Source organism: Staurois parvus, unplaced genomic scaffold (assembly GCF_062004578.1).
Source record: "Staurois parvus isolate SC_StPar_1 unplaced genomic scaffold, SC_StPar_1.0 ptg000679l, whole genome shotgun sequence".
In the NCBI taxonomy this organism is placed as follows: Eukaryota; Metazoa; Chordata; class Amphibia; order Anura; family Ranidae; genus Staurois; species Staurois parvus.
Window position 1 is genome coordinate 1,538,536 of NW_028318475.1, and position 19,702 is coordinate 1,558,237.

At 37.9% G+C, this 19,702-nt stretch overlaps 1 protein-coding gene across 4 annotated transcripts in view; it reads left to right on the forward strand.

Annotated features, from left to right (window-relative positions):
- FAM13A (family with sequence similarity 13 member A) overlaps positions 1-19,207 on the forward strand; it is a 270,449-nt gene extending 251,242 nt beyond the window's left edge. For 3 of the 4 annotated variants that reach the window (XM_089652312.1, XM_089652311.1, XM_089652309.1), the window contains 5 exons: positions 863-958; positions 5,471-5,548; positions 10,126-10,322; positions 11,700-11,801; positions 13,456-19,207. In XM_089652312.1, the coding sequence (XP_089508438.1) occupies positions 863-958; positions 5,471-5,548; positions 10,126-10,322; positions 11,700-11,801; positions 13,456-13,579 (597 nt within the window). In that variant the 3' untranslated portion in view covers positions 13,580-19,207. The remainder of the gene's footprint in view (positions 1-862; positions 959-5,470; positions 5,549-10,125; positions 10,323-11,699; positions 11,802-13,455) is intronic. The other variant, XM_089652310.1, reaches the window with a different exon arrangement.
- The last annotated feature ends 495 nt before the right edge of the window (positions 19,208-19,702 follow it).

Consider the following 19,702-nt stretch of genomic DNA (forward strand, 5'->3'; position numbering starts at 1 on the left):
TTTCATTATATTTTTCTAACTTTTCCTTACTATTTAGTTATGCCTTGCTAGTTAATTTCTTTAAAAACAAAAAAACACCTAACCCCAGTGATCTTTGATCACATTCAGTTGTTTTTGGGTAGATCTCAACCTCTCACAGGTTGCTCACCCCTGATTTAGGTGATCTTGCACTTTTAAGTTCAGCATATCATATTAGAGAGAAATGGTCTTTGGGGAAGACGTATGATGTATTGTACAAAGTGGTCTCACATGATCAAAGATTGCCATAGTGAGCCTGTCGTCCTCGTGTTTGTAAATGTTAGGTGTCATTGTATAAATGTGCCTGTATCACAGGTTTACGTAGTAGTAGTCCCAGTAGTAGCCGCTATCCTTGCTTAAATTATGAGGTACAAAACGCCACGACAGACATATAAGGCAACTGTAAATGTGGCACTGGTGCCTTCTGTCAGTAGGGGGGTTCCAGCACATAAATCTGCCACACTGTGCCCTTGGTTAACTTGTATGCTTTCCTTTTACCTGTAGATTAGGAGTCTGATAAGATGACCTACATGAATTATAATGCAGTATGAAAAAATCTGTAACACTATTAAAACAGATACCAGCAATTGCAAATGCCTACCCTATATTTCAATAAACCTTGGCTGCTCGCCACAACACAAAGCCCATGAAACCACTGCGCTGTCACTTCCTCCCTTTTTTTTTTTTTTTTTCTGGCAGTGAAAGTTTGTTTCAGGTCCTACAGAACTAAAAACGTTCAGAGCGTGTTTGTGAACAATAATCACTGTGATAATAAAATAAAAGTATTTTGAGCTGCCGACTTTGGAGCATTAACCTTGCAACTTTGTATTTATTTATTTTTCAGATAACAAAGAGCGAGAGGCAGGTAATGAAGCCGTTGTACGACCGATACAGGCTGTTCAAGCAGATTCTCTATCGAGCAAATACCATACCAGTCATTGTAAGTCAAGTTCCTGTTTGTATATCTTGTGCAGCCATTGCACTCAGACTTGTTCTCATTTACAGCATTTGTTGTGCATTTCTGTTTCTTTAATGGGAATTGAGCTTGGCATTGTCACTATTTAGTTGGTGTATAGAGAAAAAAAAACTTCTCCTTGATTAGTTATACAACACAGCTAGCTGGTAAATATTTAAGTAGGTAGTCTTTGTTTTAAGCTCAATAGATATACAAGAGATATAATGACTTATGGTGCAGTCATTATATCTCTTGTGTGCACGGCACTCATGAAATGTCTGGACGCACTTGTAAGGAATCTGACTCTATGGAATTCTTTCCAGTCAAGCATTGAGCGCTTTGGAGTTAAATGTGTGTCCACTATTTTATAAGAGCCATTTACAATTCTACATAATATAGTTGTTTGTCAATGTTGACCAAACCTGACTGGAGTTTGCACTGCCACAGATCAGGTTTTAGCAAGATAACCTAGATTCTTCAGACAGAAGTACTCATTTTAAAATCAGTTTAATAACACATTGTATTTGGTAAAGAAATGCTGTCACCTGTAGAAGTGATAGCCCACACCCCACCCTGCACTCCCATGCTCCCTCGCCACATTCTTGCTGCAGAAGTGCACCCTGGGTAAGATCTTAGGGCAGATGGTATCAGAGCGTATCCAGGTAGATGAAAGTCTTTGTGCTGCCAGGTGAGAGTGTCGAGGCCTGGTGGGTGACTGCTCAGCACTCTTATGGGGAAAGATCACATGCTTGTCCCCAATTTCCAGAGGCCCTGCTCTTTTGGGGTAAATTCTCCAAAAGTATGCAGATCGGCAAGTATAATCTGCTGTGGAGGTTGGTCTATCAGGAGGCTTGTTCCCTTTGCTCTGTAGGACAGATTAACAGGGTCTCTTTAAATGTAACACCTGTAATATTTTATATAGTTTCCAGTTTTCTGTTAGTTCTCTAGTAACCCTACAAATGATCACCTCACTACCACTTTGCTTCTTCTATTACCATTGTTGGTAAATTAAATGGCACAAATAAAGTTCACCTTCAAGTTCACCTTTGTTACATGTTCCACCCAAAAAAACAGGTGGAACATCTAACAGGTTTCCATATTCCCACTGCCAGAGCTGCTGCCCGCTCCACTGCAGTGTTACAGCTAGCTAAGGGGGGTAGTCTTCACAGAATTATGTGCGTGAAAAACTACAAGCCCCAACAGGCTTTGCTGCTGTTGGCTTTTAGCTTTCAATGAACTGCCACGGTGCTATCCTACTGTCTGTGTATATCTCCCTGTTCATACGAGGTATGAGCACACAGATATACAGGCAGGTCTGCAGGAGTCTTGTGGGTGCAATGCTTTCTAGGCTCCTGGTTAAAAAAAAAAAAAAAAAAAAAAAAAAAATACCTGCACATTTTTTTTTAACCTGCAAAAAGATGTGCATTTTTTTTGTTTGCTTTTTTTTTTTTTTTTTTTTTTTTTTAAATAGTGAACTTATCCTTTAATTTTATCTTTGACAGGCTGAGGTTGCTGATGTTTGGTGCAGGGGATTGTCACAAATTCCTAAACCAAACTTGCAAACCAAAACTTTACCAAAAATGTATTTGTTCTGATAACTGCAAAGAATGCTTTGCCTAAGTATAGACACTGAGTGCAGCTGCTTCATTATTGCTGTCGGTGGTCTCATAGGACTAACATATTTGGGATACCTGCAGCTTAAAATTCCATTATTCTAATCGTTTATTGGATTGCTTTTCCATGGGATTATCCCGGTTTTAGGTTTATCATTGGTTAAAATATTTGTGCATATTTAGCACTAGACAGAGACCACATCATACACACAAATTAGATACATTTTACAGTAGAAATTTACACATAGATGTTAATATATTTAGGGTTTTTTTTTTTTTTTTCTTTTTATGAAGCAGTGATTTAAAAATAATACATTGCACAGTTATAAAGGACATCAGAGTGCTTAGTGCTCTACCAGCTTGACCGTCCTTTCCTCCACTCATGTTAAGAAGTGAGAACTCCATGGGACACGGCAAGCTAAACACCACAGCCTGCTTTTCATTGTTTCATATAAAATTCAGGCTGACATTACAGTGTGGTATGGAGCTGTTGATCACTCTGCCATAAATGCCTCCTTTAGAGCAATACTCCTCTGTAAAAATATATGTCATGTAAAGTAATGAATTGTACTGAAATTGACCATAAGAGAGGGCCCTTACTGGGTTTCATGTTTGATTTTGAATTGTGTAAAAATGCTTACTGGAGAGACTAGAGATCATTTCTGTTCCAAAGATAATTCCCTGGTGGACATGGGTTCTTTTACAAATTAACACGTTTCTCTGCACACTGGGCACACCTCATATGCTCCATGTTACTGTTTTCATGTTTCTGTACTTCAAAAACAGACATTTTTTATATTTTTGGTTAGAGTGTCTATTTTGGGTAGACTATGGTGGTTTAAAACACACTGACATCCTAAAAGGAACCTAGTAGAACAGAAATATTGAAGCTACCACTGCTGAAAGTATGCGGTGCTGTCATCCTTGTCCTTCCTTCATTATTTGAGTCACTGACTTGGCCCATAGCAGGCATTTAAACACTCAACCGCACAAGCTTGCTTTTGGTCGATGACCAAGTAATTAAGAAAATAGGATGACAGCACCCCAGAATTTCAGCAATTACATCTCCAGTTTTTCTTTTCTGTCTTGCTATAAATCTCCGATGCTTCACAAGTGAGCATGTTGAACCTTAATGTTCGGCTCCACCCACTTGCTATCCTTTCCCTCCATCCTTTCTCTCTTTTCTTTGGCTTTTCTCCTTGCCCTCTCCTTTTCTAGCCTTGTCTGCTCCCTTTCCCTCTCTATCCTCCCCTAATTGTTGTAGCACACATTATGAAACTCCAAGACCTGTAAGAACACACGGACATGTATATCAATTTTTCAGTGGTATAGTAGCATTATAAATCTGAATGATATGTATACGGTGACATATTTAAAGTGACACTAAATTATATCGTTGTTCTATCAAAAATCATCCATACACATCCACTACTTAATGGCCCTGTAAGCAATTTTTTATTAAATTGTTATTTACTGTCTGTCTTTATTTTAACATACTCAGTGCTCTCAATCTTCCTTGTTCCCGTCACTTAAGTTTGTAACAAGCAGTGCATGTTAGTTGCAGTCATGTACACTGCTTTATGCACACTACAAATCTAGCTGTCCATATTCCCTAGTCCATCTCGGGAGCAAGCAAGAGAGGGTGGCTGAGTTTCTGCGTACAATGGGACCATGGAGAAAGACAAATGTTACCACCCTCAGGAAGTCCGATGACAAAAAAGTAATTTGGAGGAGGCTTTCAATGGAAGGTGCTTTTTGAGTTATGGATACCTACTTTGATATTTTTTTAATCAGAATTTAGTGTCACTTTATTTGTATAAATGATTAAGACATGGTAGTGCTATGGTGGCACAATGTGTATGTTGTTTCCTAAAACAGGTTGAATAATATTCGGGTTGTTCTATTTTTTTGCTTGTTAAAAATTTACAGTACTTGAAGTGTTGTTGCATTCTTCCTCTCCTGTTGAATTAAGCAATAAAATATTTGTGCAAATGATGCCTAAAATAGGACCTGTGTCCATAGTGGCCGTTTAATCCTTTTTAAAAGACTAAACTGGAGAAGCACTTGAAGAATGTGAACTACATGTACACTTGCTCTGAGAGAAGCTTGGATGAGTGACATTGAAAAAACCATTTGGCACAATCCTAATGACCTTCTTGATGTCAGGTTATTATTTGGATTAAACTTTCAGTCACTCAAGAATTCCACTCGTACAATCGAATATAGTTTAGGAAGAGTAAATCCTGGATTTACTCTGTTTTTTTTTTTTTTCTTTTTTTTCTTTTTTCCAAACAGCCTGTTGGACCAGCGGTGATAACTAAAACAGGAGGTATTTAGAATGCATTAACAAATTCCTGATTTACTGTGAGAAACAGACATACCCATTTGTTTTGGTGTTACAAAGTGTAGTACCCCATGGGCTTCACTTTCGTAAGACTGAGTGGTTGTCTGCTATGAAATGCACTTGGCAGAGACCAATTTGGCTGTCATAAGATTATGAAAGTGTTTTTGAAAGGATATGCAGTAAAATAATGCATTGCCTCAAACAATTTTTTTTTTTTTTTTTAGCCCATTTGTGTGTAGTTTTAGCTGAACACCTATGTATCTGCATAGGTTAGTTTTTCTTGGCAAGGTATAATATGTAAGGATGAAAGTTTGTGTATAAACTAGTTTTCAATATTGCCTATACCCTCTGCATACGAACTCGATATGCTTTTAAACGCTAGCTTCTAATACTAGTACATCATCTCTGTTAGGCTTTAGAATACTCTGCATAGTGTTTCTGCCAGTCCTGATTGGCACAGTAGATGCTATAGTTGTTAAGTTCGGGATGTTTGATAGACAGGGATTTCTGGTGTAACATACTTGTTAACACTCATCACAGGGATCCCCCTCGAGCAAGCGGAGAAGTCCTTTGCTGCAGCCAATAATCGAGGGTGAAACAGCATCCTTCTTCAAGGAGGTAAACCTAAGACTTCAGCTGCTAATGACAAATAACTGCTAAATCTGCATCAAAACCCCTCCAAGCAATCAACCCCTTTAATACTGATTGTGCCCTTGTAATCGCTGCCTTGATTCCTTGTGGTGCTTCTCAAAAATCAATAGCTGCTTGAGTCCCGACGGTTGTCTATGAGCTTCCATACGTGCCCATCGCTCCGATTGCGTTGACTTTTGTGTTCAGAGTTTGGGATGATTTTCACAGCTTCTTGCTTTTTATTTTCTATGATTTTGCTTCCTACTTTGTTTATCTTGCACTTATCTTTGCTGAACTGTATAATTTACTCACTGCTTTAAATATTGGTGGTTTAGAAGAAAAAAAGTTTTCCTTCCAGGCCGCTTCATTATCGTATGATTGTCTTATGTGTGTTCATCCAAAAAAAATGGTATGTTGTATGCATGCTAATCTTACCTGGATCACTCTCCCCCCTCCCCTTTTTTTTTAACTTCTGTCAAAATGTTTAGGATGGAATGAACAATGTAGATTTTGCACTAAGGCTGTACAAATCCAGGAGCCAGGTAGCATATGTACCAAAATATTTACCTTTTGATTTTTTATTTTTTTCCCCTTTGATGATAATAAAAGTACTGTGATCCCTGGCTACTTACAGGAAATGTCTGGTTTTTTTTTTTTTTATTATATTAACAGAGACCTCTGGTCCCATTTACCTTGTTCATACCTTGGTTTAGATGGTACTTTTTAAAGGGTTTTTTAAAAGTTTGAACACCCCATAGAAATAATTGAACAAGCAAACAGATTACCTACAGTTAAAGATAATATATACTTGAACAAGTGATGCATAAAAGTGACATGGTGCATTCATTTTCAGGGTCTAAATTAACACAAATGCTAATTTGTTATATGGAAGAAGTATACCCCTGCATTTACCACCACTCTAAATTCATGAATCTGGTGTTCCAGTTTAGGTGCCAGTGATTAGAACCACTTGAAGGGAGTATGCAGGTAGAACATGTCTTATTTAAACCTCAGACATCTAGGGGTTTATTTACTAAAGCTGGAGAGTCCAAAATCAGACTCCCTTCTGCATAGAAACCAATCAGCTTCTAACCTCAGCTTGTTCAATGAAGCTTTGGCAATGAAACCTGGAAGCTGATTGGTTTCTATGCAGAAGGGAGTCTGATTTTGGACTCTCCAGCTTTAGTAAATAAACCCCCTAGGGTCTGGTGCTCTCTTGGCATGATGACACCATATCAATAGCAGAGATCAGTGGATCTCTCCAAGGCACACAGGAAGGAGGTTCTGGATGCTTAGGAGTCTGGCAAGGGATTTTAAAAGACGACCAAATGATCTGAAATCAGTCATTCCATTGTATAGAAAATATTGTAAAGTGGCGTAGATTTCAAACAGCTACTAGGCTGTCCAGAACTGACTGCACAGTGGTGCAAATGTTATGGTTTTGGGTTGCTTCAGGCACGGGCAGCTTGCAGTCATCAAGTCATCTATACATTCTGCATCATATGAAAGTGTGCTTAATGAGAATTAGATGTCATCCTTCCAAACGTTGACGGTGAACTGGAAATACATTTTTCAACAGAAGAAGCAAACTAGCAAATCAATCAAGGAATAGCTTGAAAAGAAAGGAATTTTGAACAGGAACCAATATCAGAGACTGGTGGGCAGTTTACAAAATGCCTACAAGTAATTTCTGCTTCAGTTGGCAATACAAGTTTTTGATGCCTAAGCTGTAGTTGGTTTTTCCACAGTATATCCTTACATCTGTTGATATTTTTAGATGATTGAAAAAGCAATTTTTTACTTGTGTTATTCAAGTAAATCACTGTTCTCTGTGCGCACTGTTTTAATAAAGATCTAATGTTTGCTTGTTCAAGTAGGTTTAAAAAATAAAGTACAAGCCATGGAAATTATTAACTTTTTTTGAGGACTGTAGATGTTAGTCAGATGCAGATGTTTGGGGTCACATCTTTAAAGAGACCCTTTCTCCAGACCATTTTATTTCAACAAAAACCTTTCCCCAAGATTAAATGTGCATTTAATGTATTTTAGGCATGGTTTTTGCCTGTAAAAGCCTCCCTCGTGTAGATATTCAAAAGGCCTGAGATTGCTACTGGGAGACACCATCTTGAATGTAATTTCAGCAGACTCCGAGCAGTCACTCAAGTGACTCTCTGTCACAGGTGTCAAATTGGTGGCCCTCCAGCTGTTGCCAAACTACAGTCCCATGAGGCATTGCAAGATTGACAGTTACAAGCATGACTCCCAAAGGCAGAGGCATGATGGGACTTGTAGTTTTGCAACAGCTAGAGGGCAGCCAATTTGACACCCCTGGTCTATAGTATTCTCTTTGCTCCCCCCACTGCAGTTGCATAAACATTTATGTAGGGAGGTGATTGGTTGAGCTGGATCAGCATAGAGAGTATTTAGACACTCCCAGATGAGGGGATGGCTATGACATGGCTTAGGGATTCGGCTGTGCTAAGGAATGAACACTTACTGGAGTAGTCAATGTTTCTAGCATGTTCACAGGCACATTGCAAATGGCAAAAAAATGTTAAACAAGGAAAACACTCTTTCAGGTAAGCATAAAATACTTGATTTTTTTTTTTCTGTTTTTTTTATGTCGATCTTCTATGTCGATCACTGGGTCACTTTCAGAAACAGATTAATAAAGTTAAAGGCCAATGTCACCTTTTTTAAAAAAAAAATAATAAATGCACATCTTTTTGCAGGTAAAAAAAAGTGTATTCATAATTGTTTTATTTTTTTTTTTGTTAGCCTGTAAAGCATTGCACCCCTGATCAGCATATCAGGGGTGCAATGCAAGGCTACTGCAGACTGTCATCTTGTACAGGCAAGCAGTTACTGAATGACAGGATGAATCGATGAACTAGAGTGCTTATCTATGTCCAAGTAGTTAATTGCTATTTACAAGCCATCAGCCGTAATGGCTTACAGCAGTTTTAGTTCTCCCATTCACAGAACTCTATGAATGAATAACGCGGCCGGGTGGGCAGAGCACCACACAGCCACTTTTTTTTTGTTTGTTTTTTAAATTGTGACAGTGGATGTGGGGAGAAGATCCACAGGCCACTGTCACAATGGGGTTGCTGCATCAGTAACATTGTTACACCCTAATTATGGATGTAACATGGTATAGAAGGTGAACTTATCCTTTAAGACTGGTATTCCTGTGAATTTCTTTTTTTTATTCCCCACTAGATATTTGTGATTATTAACACACATTCAATTCGTTTGCATTTTAATGCGAAATGCAAATTTCTCCTCCACACTGTGATGTATGCTTATTAAGCAGAGCTAAGCCAGGACAATTATCATGGCTTACCCCTCCTTGGAGTAGTTAATGAAGCTGCGATGAGAAGCAGAGAAGACATTCTCCTGCTTCTCATTGCAGCACAGTGAGAAGTGGCCATGAAAGTAAATCGCAAAGGCTAGTTTAATAAGCTGCGATAAAAGCATCTGACTGACCATTAGTGTAAAATATCTACTCCCCTGCTCTGCTTCCTGATATTGCTACGATGTGAAGAGGAAGTAGAGGAATTATGACCTGTGCTCCTCTATCACCCCTTTCAGACTCTGTACAATCTATATTCTGTATGCTGAACCGGAAAATATAGATTCTCATATCCATCCTAACTGTAGATGATAGAATTTTCTCTTCTATCTATTGTATCCTGACAGCCGGTACTGGCAGCTGTCAGAATACCGGAACAGTGACTGTATGTGTTTGGTTGCAGTCACTGTTCCACCAACTTTTATTTCAGCTGGTCTTTATATTTGGTAATGGGAGTGGGAGCCAGAGAGAAAAGTGCTTTTTGGCTATAAACCCAACACTTTCCTGCATCTTTTTGCTTCTGAATAAAAAAAAAGTACATTTTCAGGTGGTCTGGGACCAGATCATGTAATAAATGTTACAGCCCTCAGTATCATGGCACAGCTTTCATCTACAACTGAATAATATTTGTTCAGTTAATTAGAAATTTGTACAGTTTTGGCTATGCTTTTCTTTTAACTTTTTTTTTTTTTGGATTAGAACATTTTTGTTTAGATAGACTTTGCAGGCATGATATGTCCGGTTTTCATCTTCTGTCTTCATCTCATGTTACAAAGACAAAGTTTAGTCAACAAAATTCACATTTAACAGATGGATTAATTAACCCATGTTGATAGATCTAGTTTCCCATGTCTATGAAGGTTGAAGTTCTCGAGGAGGAAAGCATCAATCAAACTATTTTATGAAGCTGCAGGACTAGAAATTGGTTAAAGACTTTTATTTTTTTTTTTAATATATATATATTTTTATTGGTTTCTAAGTGTTACAACATTTTTGCTGTTACATTTGTTTATTGCTTTTTGACACCGTTTCTACAAAACAGCAATTTTGGCTCATAAATTGTTTCACTAACTGACCTAGAGATTGTGCTTTATTAATTTGGTTTGCAGTGAGCTATTGGTGTTTTACGGCTTATCCACGAGTTTGCATTGACATTGTTCACCTGGTTGCAGATTAATATAAAACTCTCCCCTGATGATTGTATCTGTAGGAGGAAGAAGAAGGTTCTGAAGATGATGGCAATGTAAACAATGATTTTGCAGTAACTATGAAGCCAGGTTTCAGCGTACGAAGCTTCTTGGATCAACTTGAGGATGAAGCTGATGGTTTTGTGTCTCCAGTTGATGACAAAACCCCACCAAAGACTACTCAAGACCTTGGGCTGGGCAATCTCCACTCTGCATCTGTGTATGTTGGATTTTAACACCTAATATGTTTTTGCATTAAAAAGGTTAAGCAAGGACTATTGGAATGGGGTAAGATTTTCCCTGACTCACAGGCCTCATTTGATCACCCTGAGGACAGCATTTTCTGAGTGCTGCACAGAGCTGACCTTGCTGGGTTTTGTTGGTGTAGAGGTTATTTTTTGGTAGGGGAGCAGTGCCCGCACTACTAGGGGAAGGACAATCACTATAAGTGTTAAGGCTGGATTCATACTTGAGCATAGCGTCTTTAAGCACTTTCCATGTGTCTTGCTATGTGATTTTTTTTTTAATGCGTTTTTTTTTTTTTTTTTTTTGCGCGTATTCCTACAGTGTTTTTTAGGTGTTTTTGAGCTTTGGCCTTTACTAGCCAATAGTGAAAAATATCACCAGTTGCATAATTTGTTAGGTTTTTCAGCTTTTCCATCGGCTTCTATTTCTTCATTTTTATCTTTTTTTTGTTTTTGTTTTTGTTTTTTTGTTTACAGTAAAGGGTTAGAGTTAAGGTTATGATAAGGATTAGGGGGTTAATTTTATTGTCCTATTTATTGATGTTTTTGTTATAAATAGGGTGTTAATAATAATAAGAATAGTAAATGAATAAATGTAAAATAAATACACAAATAAAATTAAAATAAATTAAATGAATAATATAATGATTAACCCCTAAATTTAAATAAAATATAATTACCACCCTAACACACTATTTTTTATTTTTTTTTGGTTGGGTTTGGGTGTTTATTATTAATAATATTATTATTATTATTGTTGTTCATAATGTATTTACTTATTTTTTTTATTTGAGCAGAAAATGCGTAACAATGCGTGCTAATCGCACGTTTCCATTAAATTTCTATGTAACTAAAAACGCTCAAAAACGTGTATGTCTGCCCGATTTGAGCAACAGAAACTTGTTTGAGCTTCAGGCAACTTGGGGTGGAGATGTGAACCACCTCCATTGAGAATAATTTTTTTTTTCTCCTCGAGCGAATTATAGCTCGAAGCTCAAAAACGCTTAAGTGTGAATGGGGCCTAATGTTTTCATCACTCAGTGGGTGTCTAAAAGCCCTTATAGATATGAGTGTAACCAATATGGCTGTTGTCAGCTGCATTGGGTGACTCTTCTTGTTCCTGGGAGCAGTTTTACACTACATTATTAAGGAAGGCAAAGCGTAAATGCAGGCTGAGACTCATTACGGTTTAGACCAAGAAGTAGAATTCTAGCCCAGATATTAATGTTATTTCCATGTACAGCTTACCCCATGACACCAGTCACCAGTCACCAGCTAGTATTCACTGGAACGTTGCAGAACACAAGTGTACATTTACATGAGTTTAATTTTGGAATATGTTCTGCATACAGGCCAGAACTTATAGAACAGCTACAAGAAGCAAGGGAAGAAAAAAAGAGGATCAGGAAGAAACTGCGAGATTTTGAAGACAACTTTTTTAGGCAAAATGGAAGGTGAGTGAATTGGATGTAAGCAGGTCACTCAGCAGGCATTTTATGTTGAGAATTTATTGCTGTACAATACATTCATGCTGCCACTTGAACAACCTGTCTGTGCCATTCTGCATTCTGAACAGGCATCATGTTCATTCTAATTAGTGTCTCTGTACTGTTTGCTTTTCTCTCTGCGGTGTATAAGCTTCGGGCTTGTTTCATCTGTCAGTACAAAACTGTAGGGCTGTTTGTCATGTCAGGCTTTGTTATTTTACTGCTCCTTCTAGTGCTTTAATTGTTCAGCCCCGGGTAATAAGAATGCCACAAGCTATCAAAAGTGTAAAAAAAAAAATACTATGGCACTCTCCTGGCACCCAGTTTATTATTTCATAGTTTTTTCATATATTTTAAAGTAAATAACATCAAATCCAATCTGAGTGTTTCCCACGGTTTGTCATAGGCTTATACTTTGTGTTGGATCTTTATCAGAACCAGGACTTTCTGGCCAAGAATCTTACCACAAGAGTTCCTGAGCTGCTGTGGTCTGACGGTGCCCCTAGCTGAATAAACGTTTAAGGTAGTATGCAGCCAGAGACAAACACCCAGAATACAGACTAATTGCATTCTGGAAATTCATCCCTGGTCACATACTGCTGTCTGCGTCTCAGAGTTTGACAGGCTTCTTAGGCTTGCTTTCTTCATTTTCATCTGGTGATCTGGCCAGTAAGTGTGTTTCCAAAAGAACAAATTCTCCTGCATATATAGCAGTTATAGCATTGAGACAAACCATTTAACAGTATCACCAGGTGACAGTCCTTTTTTTTTTTTTTTTTTTTTTTACTCTGTTGTCTAAGAATAGAAAACTAATGCAGCCACCACATCTAATGATTGGTAAGCTGCAATGTTACTTTTTTGGTTTGGGGTTTAATACAGCTTTAAGCTTTAAAATTCGGGGTTAGTCAAGGAATAGTGATTGGGTTAGTAATTGTTTCTCATGCAGAAGCCTCAACCCAATCGCATTATTTTCAGATGTCAGAATAAATAAATGCTTTAAAATTCTTTTCTTTTTTGGATATATCAACTTTTTAAAGACGATCATGCCCAACTCCTGAATATTCATATGTAATTTAGCCATAGCAGAGGTTAATTTCCATATCATGACAAACAATTCAGCACTGTCCATGATACTTTTTATTTGCACTAACATTCAATTTTGAGGACAAGCTTTCGGGGAGTGTCCCCTTCATCAAGGTCCAAGCAGTACTATTACAAAGTTTTAGCAGAATGTTAGAAGATATATGGGGATTGAGGAAAAAAAAAAAAAAGCAGAAAGAAACACCAGCCTACGGTTAGCCTAGAGATAAGACACAGCAAAGCAAAAGCAAAGACTGGGGGAGTGGGGGGAAAGAACAACACTCGCAGAGGGAGTCATAAAAATGTGGGATAATGATTGAGCAATCCCATGTCCAAATTAAGGCCATTATCTCTTGTGTCAAATAGAATTATCATTCTTAGTTCAAAAGTTTTTCTTTCCTGATATCATGACAGCAATTTCATGCACAAAAGACTGGAAAAGAGTTTATTTTTGGGGGGGTTGTGTTTTTGGGGGTTTTTTTGGAGGGTTTTTTTACCTTTTCAAATGCATATCCACTTCATATAATCTTTATTTCCCTAGAAATGTTCAAAAGGAAGACCGCTCTCCAATGGCAGAAGAGTACAACGAGTATAAACACATGAAGGCCAAACTCCGGCTGTTGGAAGTCCTAATAAGCAAACGAGGCTCCTCACAGACAGTGTAATGCATCTTTTTCGGTTAGGAGTCATTTTATTTTATCTCAGGACCTAAATCACTGAGAATGGGCACATTACCTAGTGGAGCTCACCTGTCTGAATGTGTTGAACTTGGCCTATAAAGCAGACACTGCTAGAATGGAAGGCCGGTTTAAATTGCACAAGGTGGCTTGAAGGATGTCATAATCTTTCTTAGCTGGTTGTAATAAGGAGCGTACACTCCATATCAAAGGTACGACTAACAATAAGAACAATATCCAGTCACTGGACCTAAAAGTGAAGGTGGGATTTGTAGTCCAGTTCTTCTTTCTGCTACTTTTTTTTTTTTAAATGGACCAGGACTCCCAACTTTGGCCATTGATCTCCCAGTGGTGATCTTACACTGGTTCTATTATACTGATTGCTTGTCCAAATAAGGATGGTTTTGTAGAAGAACCTGTGTTCTAAGGAAAGTTCTAAAACGCTTATCTAGGACAAGCAAATACCTCATTTTAACACTACTTGGTTCTTTGTCAGTGACACTTGTCGTCATTTGTGGTATCTGATATCGAACAGCCTTGCATCTTGATAGAACCAGATCTTCATGTTGGAAAAGCAGCAGATGAAGAAGACTGAGAAAACAAGACCTTTTAAATGAGCAGTTTCCGAGAACTAGCTCATGCCAACTGCTTTGGTATCTAATAAACAGTTTTTACTGATTGATCTTTTGCTACCAATCTTGTCAGTTAATATATGACATAATGATTAACGTCTTTGGGGTTACTAGATCTGCCTGCCCCCTTCCCCTTTTTTTCTGCAGCATGCACTTTCTTCTTTTTTCTACAACTGTAATTTATGATGTTACCCACATCTCCAATGAGACTATATGCTTTAATCCAGTGATCCACCAGTAGAAACGTATTACAGTGTATTTTCTTGTCCTCTCACATTTCATGTGACCTTCTAAATCGCCAGGGCTCGATTTACCCACTCCAGGATACCAGCAGCTTCTGCTTGAACTTTATTATTCAAGAACTTAACTACTCCACTTCTGCCACTCCATACAAGACTTTACTAGCGCATGAGAATGATCACAGCTCATATTAAATGTGTGAGTGTGTATGGAAAAGTATTACAAAAAAAAGCTAGGGTTTGCGTACAAATTTTACTTCATTTGGAGAGTAGGTTAACCAACATTTTGTAAGGGTCTTGCGCTAAATGTATGTGGTACAGCGCTGGCTAAGAAGGTGCAGTTAGTTTTTGAACTGCAGTTGCATTGATACCTTTCACATCTGTCTCCCTTATAGTAATGGTACAGGAGCCTTTGTTTAATGGGGCAAAGTGCAATAACCCATACAAAAAGGAATTGGAGAGAATGTTTTATTTGACAACATCGTGTCAACTGTATGCTGTAACCCAGGGCAATCAGATTTCAACAGTTTATTGTAGTCTTTTATGAGTTAATAGTGGTTCAAAAGTTTTCCAAACTTTAAAAAAAAAAGGTACTTTTAGCTACTTGTTTTCCTTGTGGATGCAAAGCTTTTTTTTTTTTTTTTTTTTTTTTTTTTTTTTTTCTCCTAAGCTTGAACACTGTTCATTGACCGCTTCAGAAAGCATAATCATTAAATCCCAAACTACAACTAAGCATGCAGCAAGTGAAGTCCTGTTGCTCTGTATTTGTAATGTTAGCAGTAACAGATATTGATCAGTTTTACGATCAGGTAGCTAGCATTATATTATATGTTCTGTACACTTTCAGTTGAAAACTTTTTTTAATTGTCTTAACACTACATTGTTATAAATGCTTACCACTTCAAGGTCTACATTTTAACCAACCCATTCTATACATTCAAGTCCCATATTTAACTACAAAAACTTTTTATGGTTATTTCATTAATTAACTTTTAATAAACAGATTGTTTTGGATATAACACCCCCTGTAAAATAGTGGGCATACATTGCATAGTATTTTTGGCGGTATGCGATTTCAAAGCATGTCAGCTTTATACAGTTTGTGAAGAAGGTATTGAATCTATTTTCTAGTATAAGCTGCATCTATATAACGAAGATGTAGGCTTGGTGCATCCAGCGAGCTCCCAGTGATGTCAGTATGTTGTGACTCCCAATGGTTGCCTTTATTATCACAATTAAATGGAATGGGTCTCATGCACACAGGTGCATGGGGCAATACAATGTATATTGGGGCACGTTTCCACGCCTGGGAGGCACAGCTGCAGCATTCATCTGTACATAGTAATGAACAGCTGTACACGGACATATGCCATACTTATGTAAACACATGCAGGGGTGTAAATCTCTGAATGTGGCTTGTGAAGGGATGCACCTGTTTAGGCATGTACAGTGTATTCTCGTGTAGGCATGAACAGTGTATTCTCATGTACAGACGCGATTACTATGGGCATCTGTATGCTGCAGCTTTGTCTCCTGTGTCCAGAAATACGCTTGCAATTTACGCTGCCACATGCGCCTGTGTGTGAGTGTGGCCTCTATAGCATAACAATATATTTTTATAGTCAGTGGGGTACAAGGGCTGACTTCAGTGAATGATCCAAAGCTGGTTTAACTGTTTGCAGTGCCTATAGATGCAAAGCTTTAAACCCGCTCACTACAAAATCATGCCTACTGTGCAGCCATATCTGTGAGTCTGGAGACTAACGTTCTTCACAACCTTCTCAAAAAGATCCATTTTCAACTCTTTTCTACACCATGAAAAATAGCAGTGATGTGAATATCATTGGATTTGCTGCTCTGCCATTTTTCAAGCCAGCTCTTCCATTTTTCAAGCCAGCTCTTCCATGTCACTATAGTTTTGGTAGACAGGTTGTTTGCTTTACAATGGATGAATTTTTGAAGAAGTCTCAGGTATTGTCTTATCACTGTGCTTGAATCCATTTGGCGGTATACATAGAAACACTAATCAGTGACCGACAATCTTAAACACGCTGTATGTAAGGTTTTCCAAAGTGACCAATGTCTGTAAAGAAACCCTTACAGGGTTCATCTCGAACAGTGCGAAGAGCGGTGATGATGTACAAGTACAGCAGCCAGAACTGGTCAACAGCTGGGTTTCAGTTGAATCCATGATATGGGTTACTGCACTTTGCACACTGTTTGCCTTGTTGAATAAGCTTCGTTATTCTGTATATGCATATGTTGGTGGTGATGGGAATGATAATTGCACTTATTGTTGTTTTCTAAAAGCAAGTGGCTTCTTATTAAAGTATTTTTGGAAAAAAAAAGTCTGTAAAAAGAATATTTGCAAATTTTTATGTCTAGAAGCTATTTAAACCACTGAATCTGCTCATAATGATTTCCTTTTGGTTTCTTTTTTAACACCCTAAATGTGTAAGGGTTTATACCAACAAAACAATGTTGCTCAGCCTGCTAGAATAACAATGTCAGTGATCATAAAAATTCAGTCCCTGGAAGGCTAGCACTAATGAACACTGTACACAGCAAAGCTTCAATTAGGTTAGCACTTCTGTTCCTGGGCTACCTTCATTAGTGACTAGCCTTTATCCTTAAACCAGAGGCCCTTTACGTAACCAGCTACACCATTGAATGCTGCATTTATCTTTTTTTTTTTTTTTTTTTTTTAAGAATGTGGTTGGAACCATTGCCACAGGGCAGCTATTGGTATAGGAGACCAGACAGCATTGCTGTACACGTAGCTTACATTTTACAATCTCTATTTTTTTTTAATACAATTTAAACCATGGGGCCAATCTCTACTGCACTGTCCCACTTTTCTCTTTAACTGTAAAATGTTCAAACTAGCAAAAAAAGTCAAGCCAATATGCAATTTACCAAGAAAACTGTAATACCTGGGAAAATATAGCTTATACGTGTACATTTTTCTGCTCAGTGCTGTTCATTTCTGATCATTGCTTCTAAACATGTTTTTAAAGTGGCCAGAACCAATATTCGCCATATTGAAAGTGTATATGCACAAGCAGCAATCAGGCGTAATAATATTCCACTTTATATGCTGCAGCTTCTAGACATTACTGCACAGTAAACCTGGGAGATTGGGACAATTGAAATGCCCAGTTGGCTGAACCTTGCTTTATTGGCTTGGCATACTTTCACTGGTGACTGCAATATACCCATGTGATGGCTTGGGGTGTTGGATACTAGTGTATTTTTTTTATTAAATTGTTGTTTTTTAGATCTGAATTTCTTAACGTTTATGTCCCAGCATATCACTAACCATGCAGGTTTTCCAGGTAAATCCAAGATGAGATAATTTAAGCACGAACACCACATTTTTGTTACTTAGTCATCACATCTTAGTGCCACTCAAGAGACCAAGTAGGGACTCACTGAGCAGTTTTGCATAAAAATCACCTAAATAAACAATTATTTTCACAGTAACCATTAATTCTCAACCTGCAGAAAAGACCATCTATGTCAGGGACCAGAGCTGTTAATACTTTTTTTTTTCTCTTGCTCTGATGACCAAGGAACACTTAAAAAAAAAAAACAAAAAAAAAAAACATGAGTTGCAAGTTGTTTCTAGGCATCTATGCATTACCTATTTATTTCTGTGGGTTTAAAGCCCCTTTCACACAAGTTGACTGGTCGAGTCCACCTGTTGGTTTTTTTAGATCCTCTATTGTCCTGTATTGTATTTAGCGACGGGTGTAAATGGACATGTAGGTGGACCACCTGCCAACATCTGATCCTATATGCTAAAAACAGACTGATGTGGTTCCACGTCCGTTTCATGTGTCCAATTTGAATGGCCATTGGGTGTAAACGGATAGGTGGTCCGTTTTACATCCAACTGCCCCATAGAACAGTAGGCTTTGACCATGTCCACTCTGCACATTCAGAGCGGACACAGACTTGTCATCTGCCTGTCCAGCGGGGATCATTGGACAGATGAGCAGGCGGATCCGCTTGGTGGAGTCAGCCTGTGAGAAAGGGGTCTTGACCTGATTAGTTGATGGCGGCTAATATAAGCACTTTTTATTTCACAATATGATAAATTAAGTCCACTCTAATAATTCACTGTCATACTTTTTTACAGGCTTGCAGTTTAAAAAAATTCAAATTAAAGGTCTGATAGATGCATGTCAAGCCAATTCTAGTCAAGGGCAAGCAAAGGATTTGATAAACTGAGGTCACATAACATGGTCCTTCTGATAATGTTATATCATGGAGGTTAGGTTGAAAGAAAACACTACAAGGCATTGAATTTCATCCAAAGACATATTGGCCTTAGCAAATGTTGATCTGTGATATTTATATCCTGTTATGTAATCACACGCCCACTGTCATACTGTATAAACAGCTTACATCGGACTGTTTATATATGCTTTGTAATATACCGGCAACGTGCTTGGTTATATACTGTATATGTATACAAATTAGTATCAAAAACTGGTGATTTTTAAAGCTTCAATGAAAAAAAAAATACAAAACAGCCATTGACAATTCTGTATGTTGCACAACAGTTGTACAATGCTCTTAACTATGTATGTTTTGGATCTTCAAGTTCCATGCTCATAGTATTTTCAAGCTGTTTTGTATGGAATGGATAGAGATGTCTTTTTGTATGTGTATCAGAAGGAGAACCAAGTGTACATTTTTGTATTTTGTATAAAAAAAATAAAAGCTATTTTTGAATGCAACTTTTGAAAGTGTGAGTGTTTAGTGATTGTAGACCCTCACCTTTGTAGAACAACCCATTCAATTTAAAATGGAAATGAAAGGCAAAACATTTGTGTATAGATATAACCTTAAAAATACTTTGTTTTCCCCCTTTTTTTTTTCTTTTTATGAGCGATCACATATCCTCTGTTCTTGGTGGCACAGAGAGGTGGGGGAGGAGAAACAGCAGGACACTGAGTGGCTGTGCAGGCAGGAAGGATGGGGGGGGGGGGTGCCAGGACTAGTATGATCACTGGAGGAGAGCAATACAAAGAAAACCGGATCCATTTTCATTCAAGTACATAGTACAGCAGGTCCATATCAGCAATGTGAAGTGTTGGGTTTACATATTCATGGTATGAGAAAAAAGGGGATAGATTCTATGTCAAGTGTGTCTAAGTCCTCCTTGTCTCGAGGGCAGGCATCACCAGGACAAAAGGTTGAGGGAAATCTCCCTAAAGGGATCAAATAGCAGC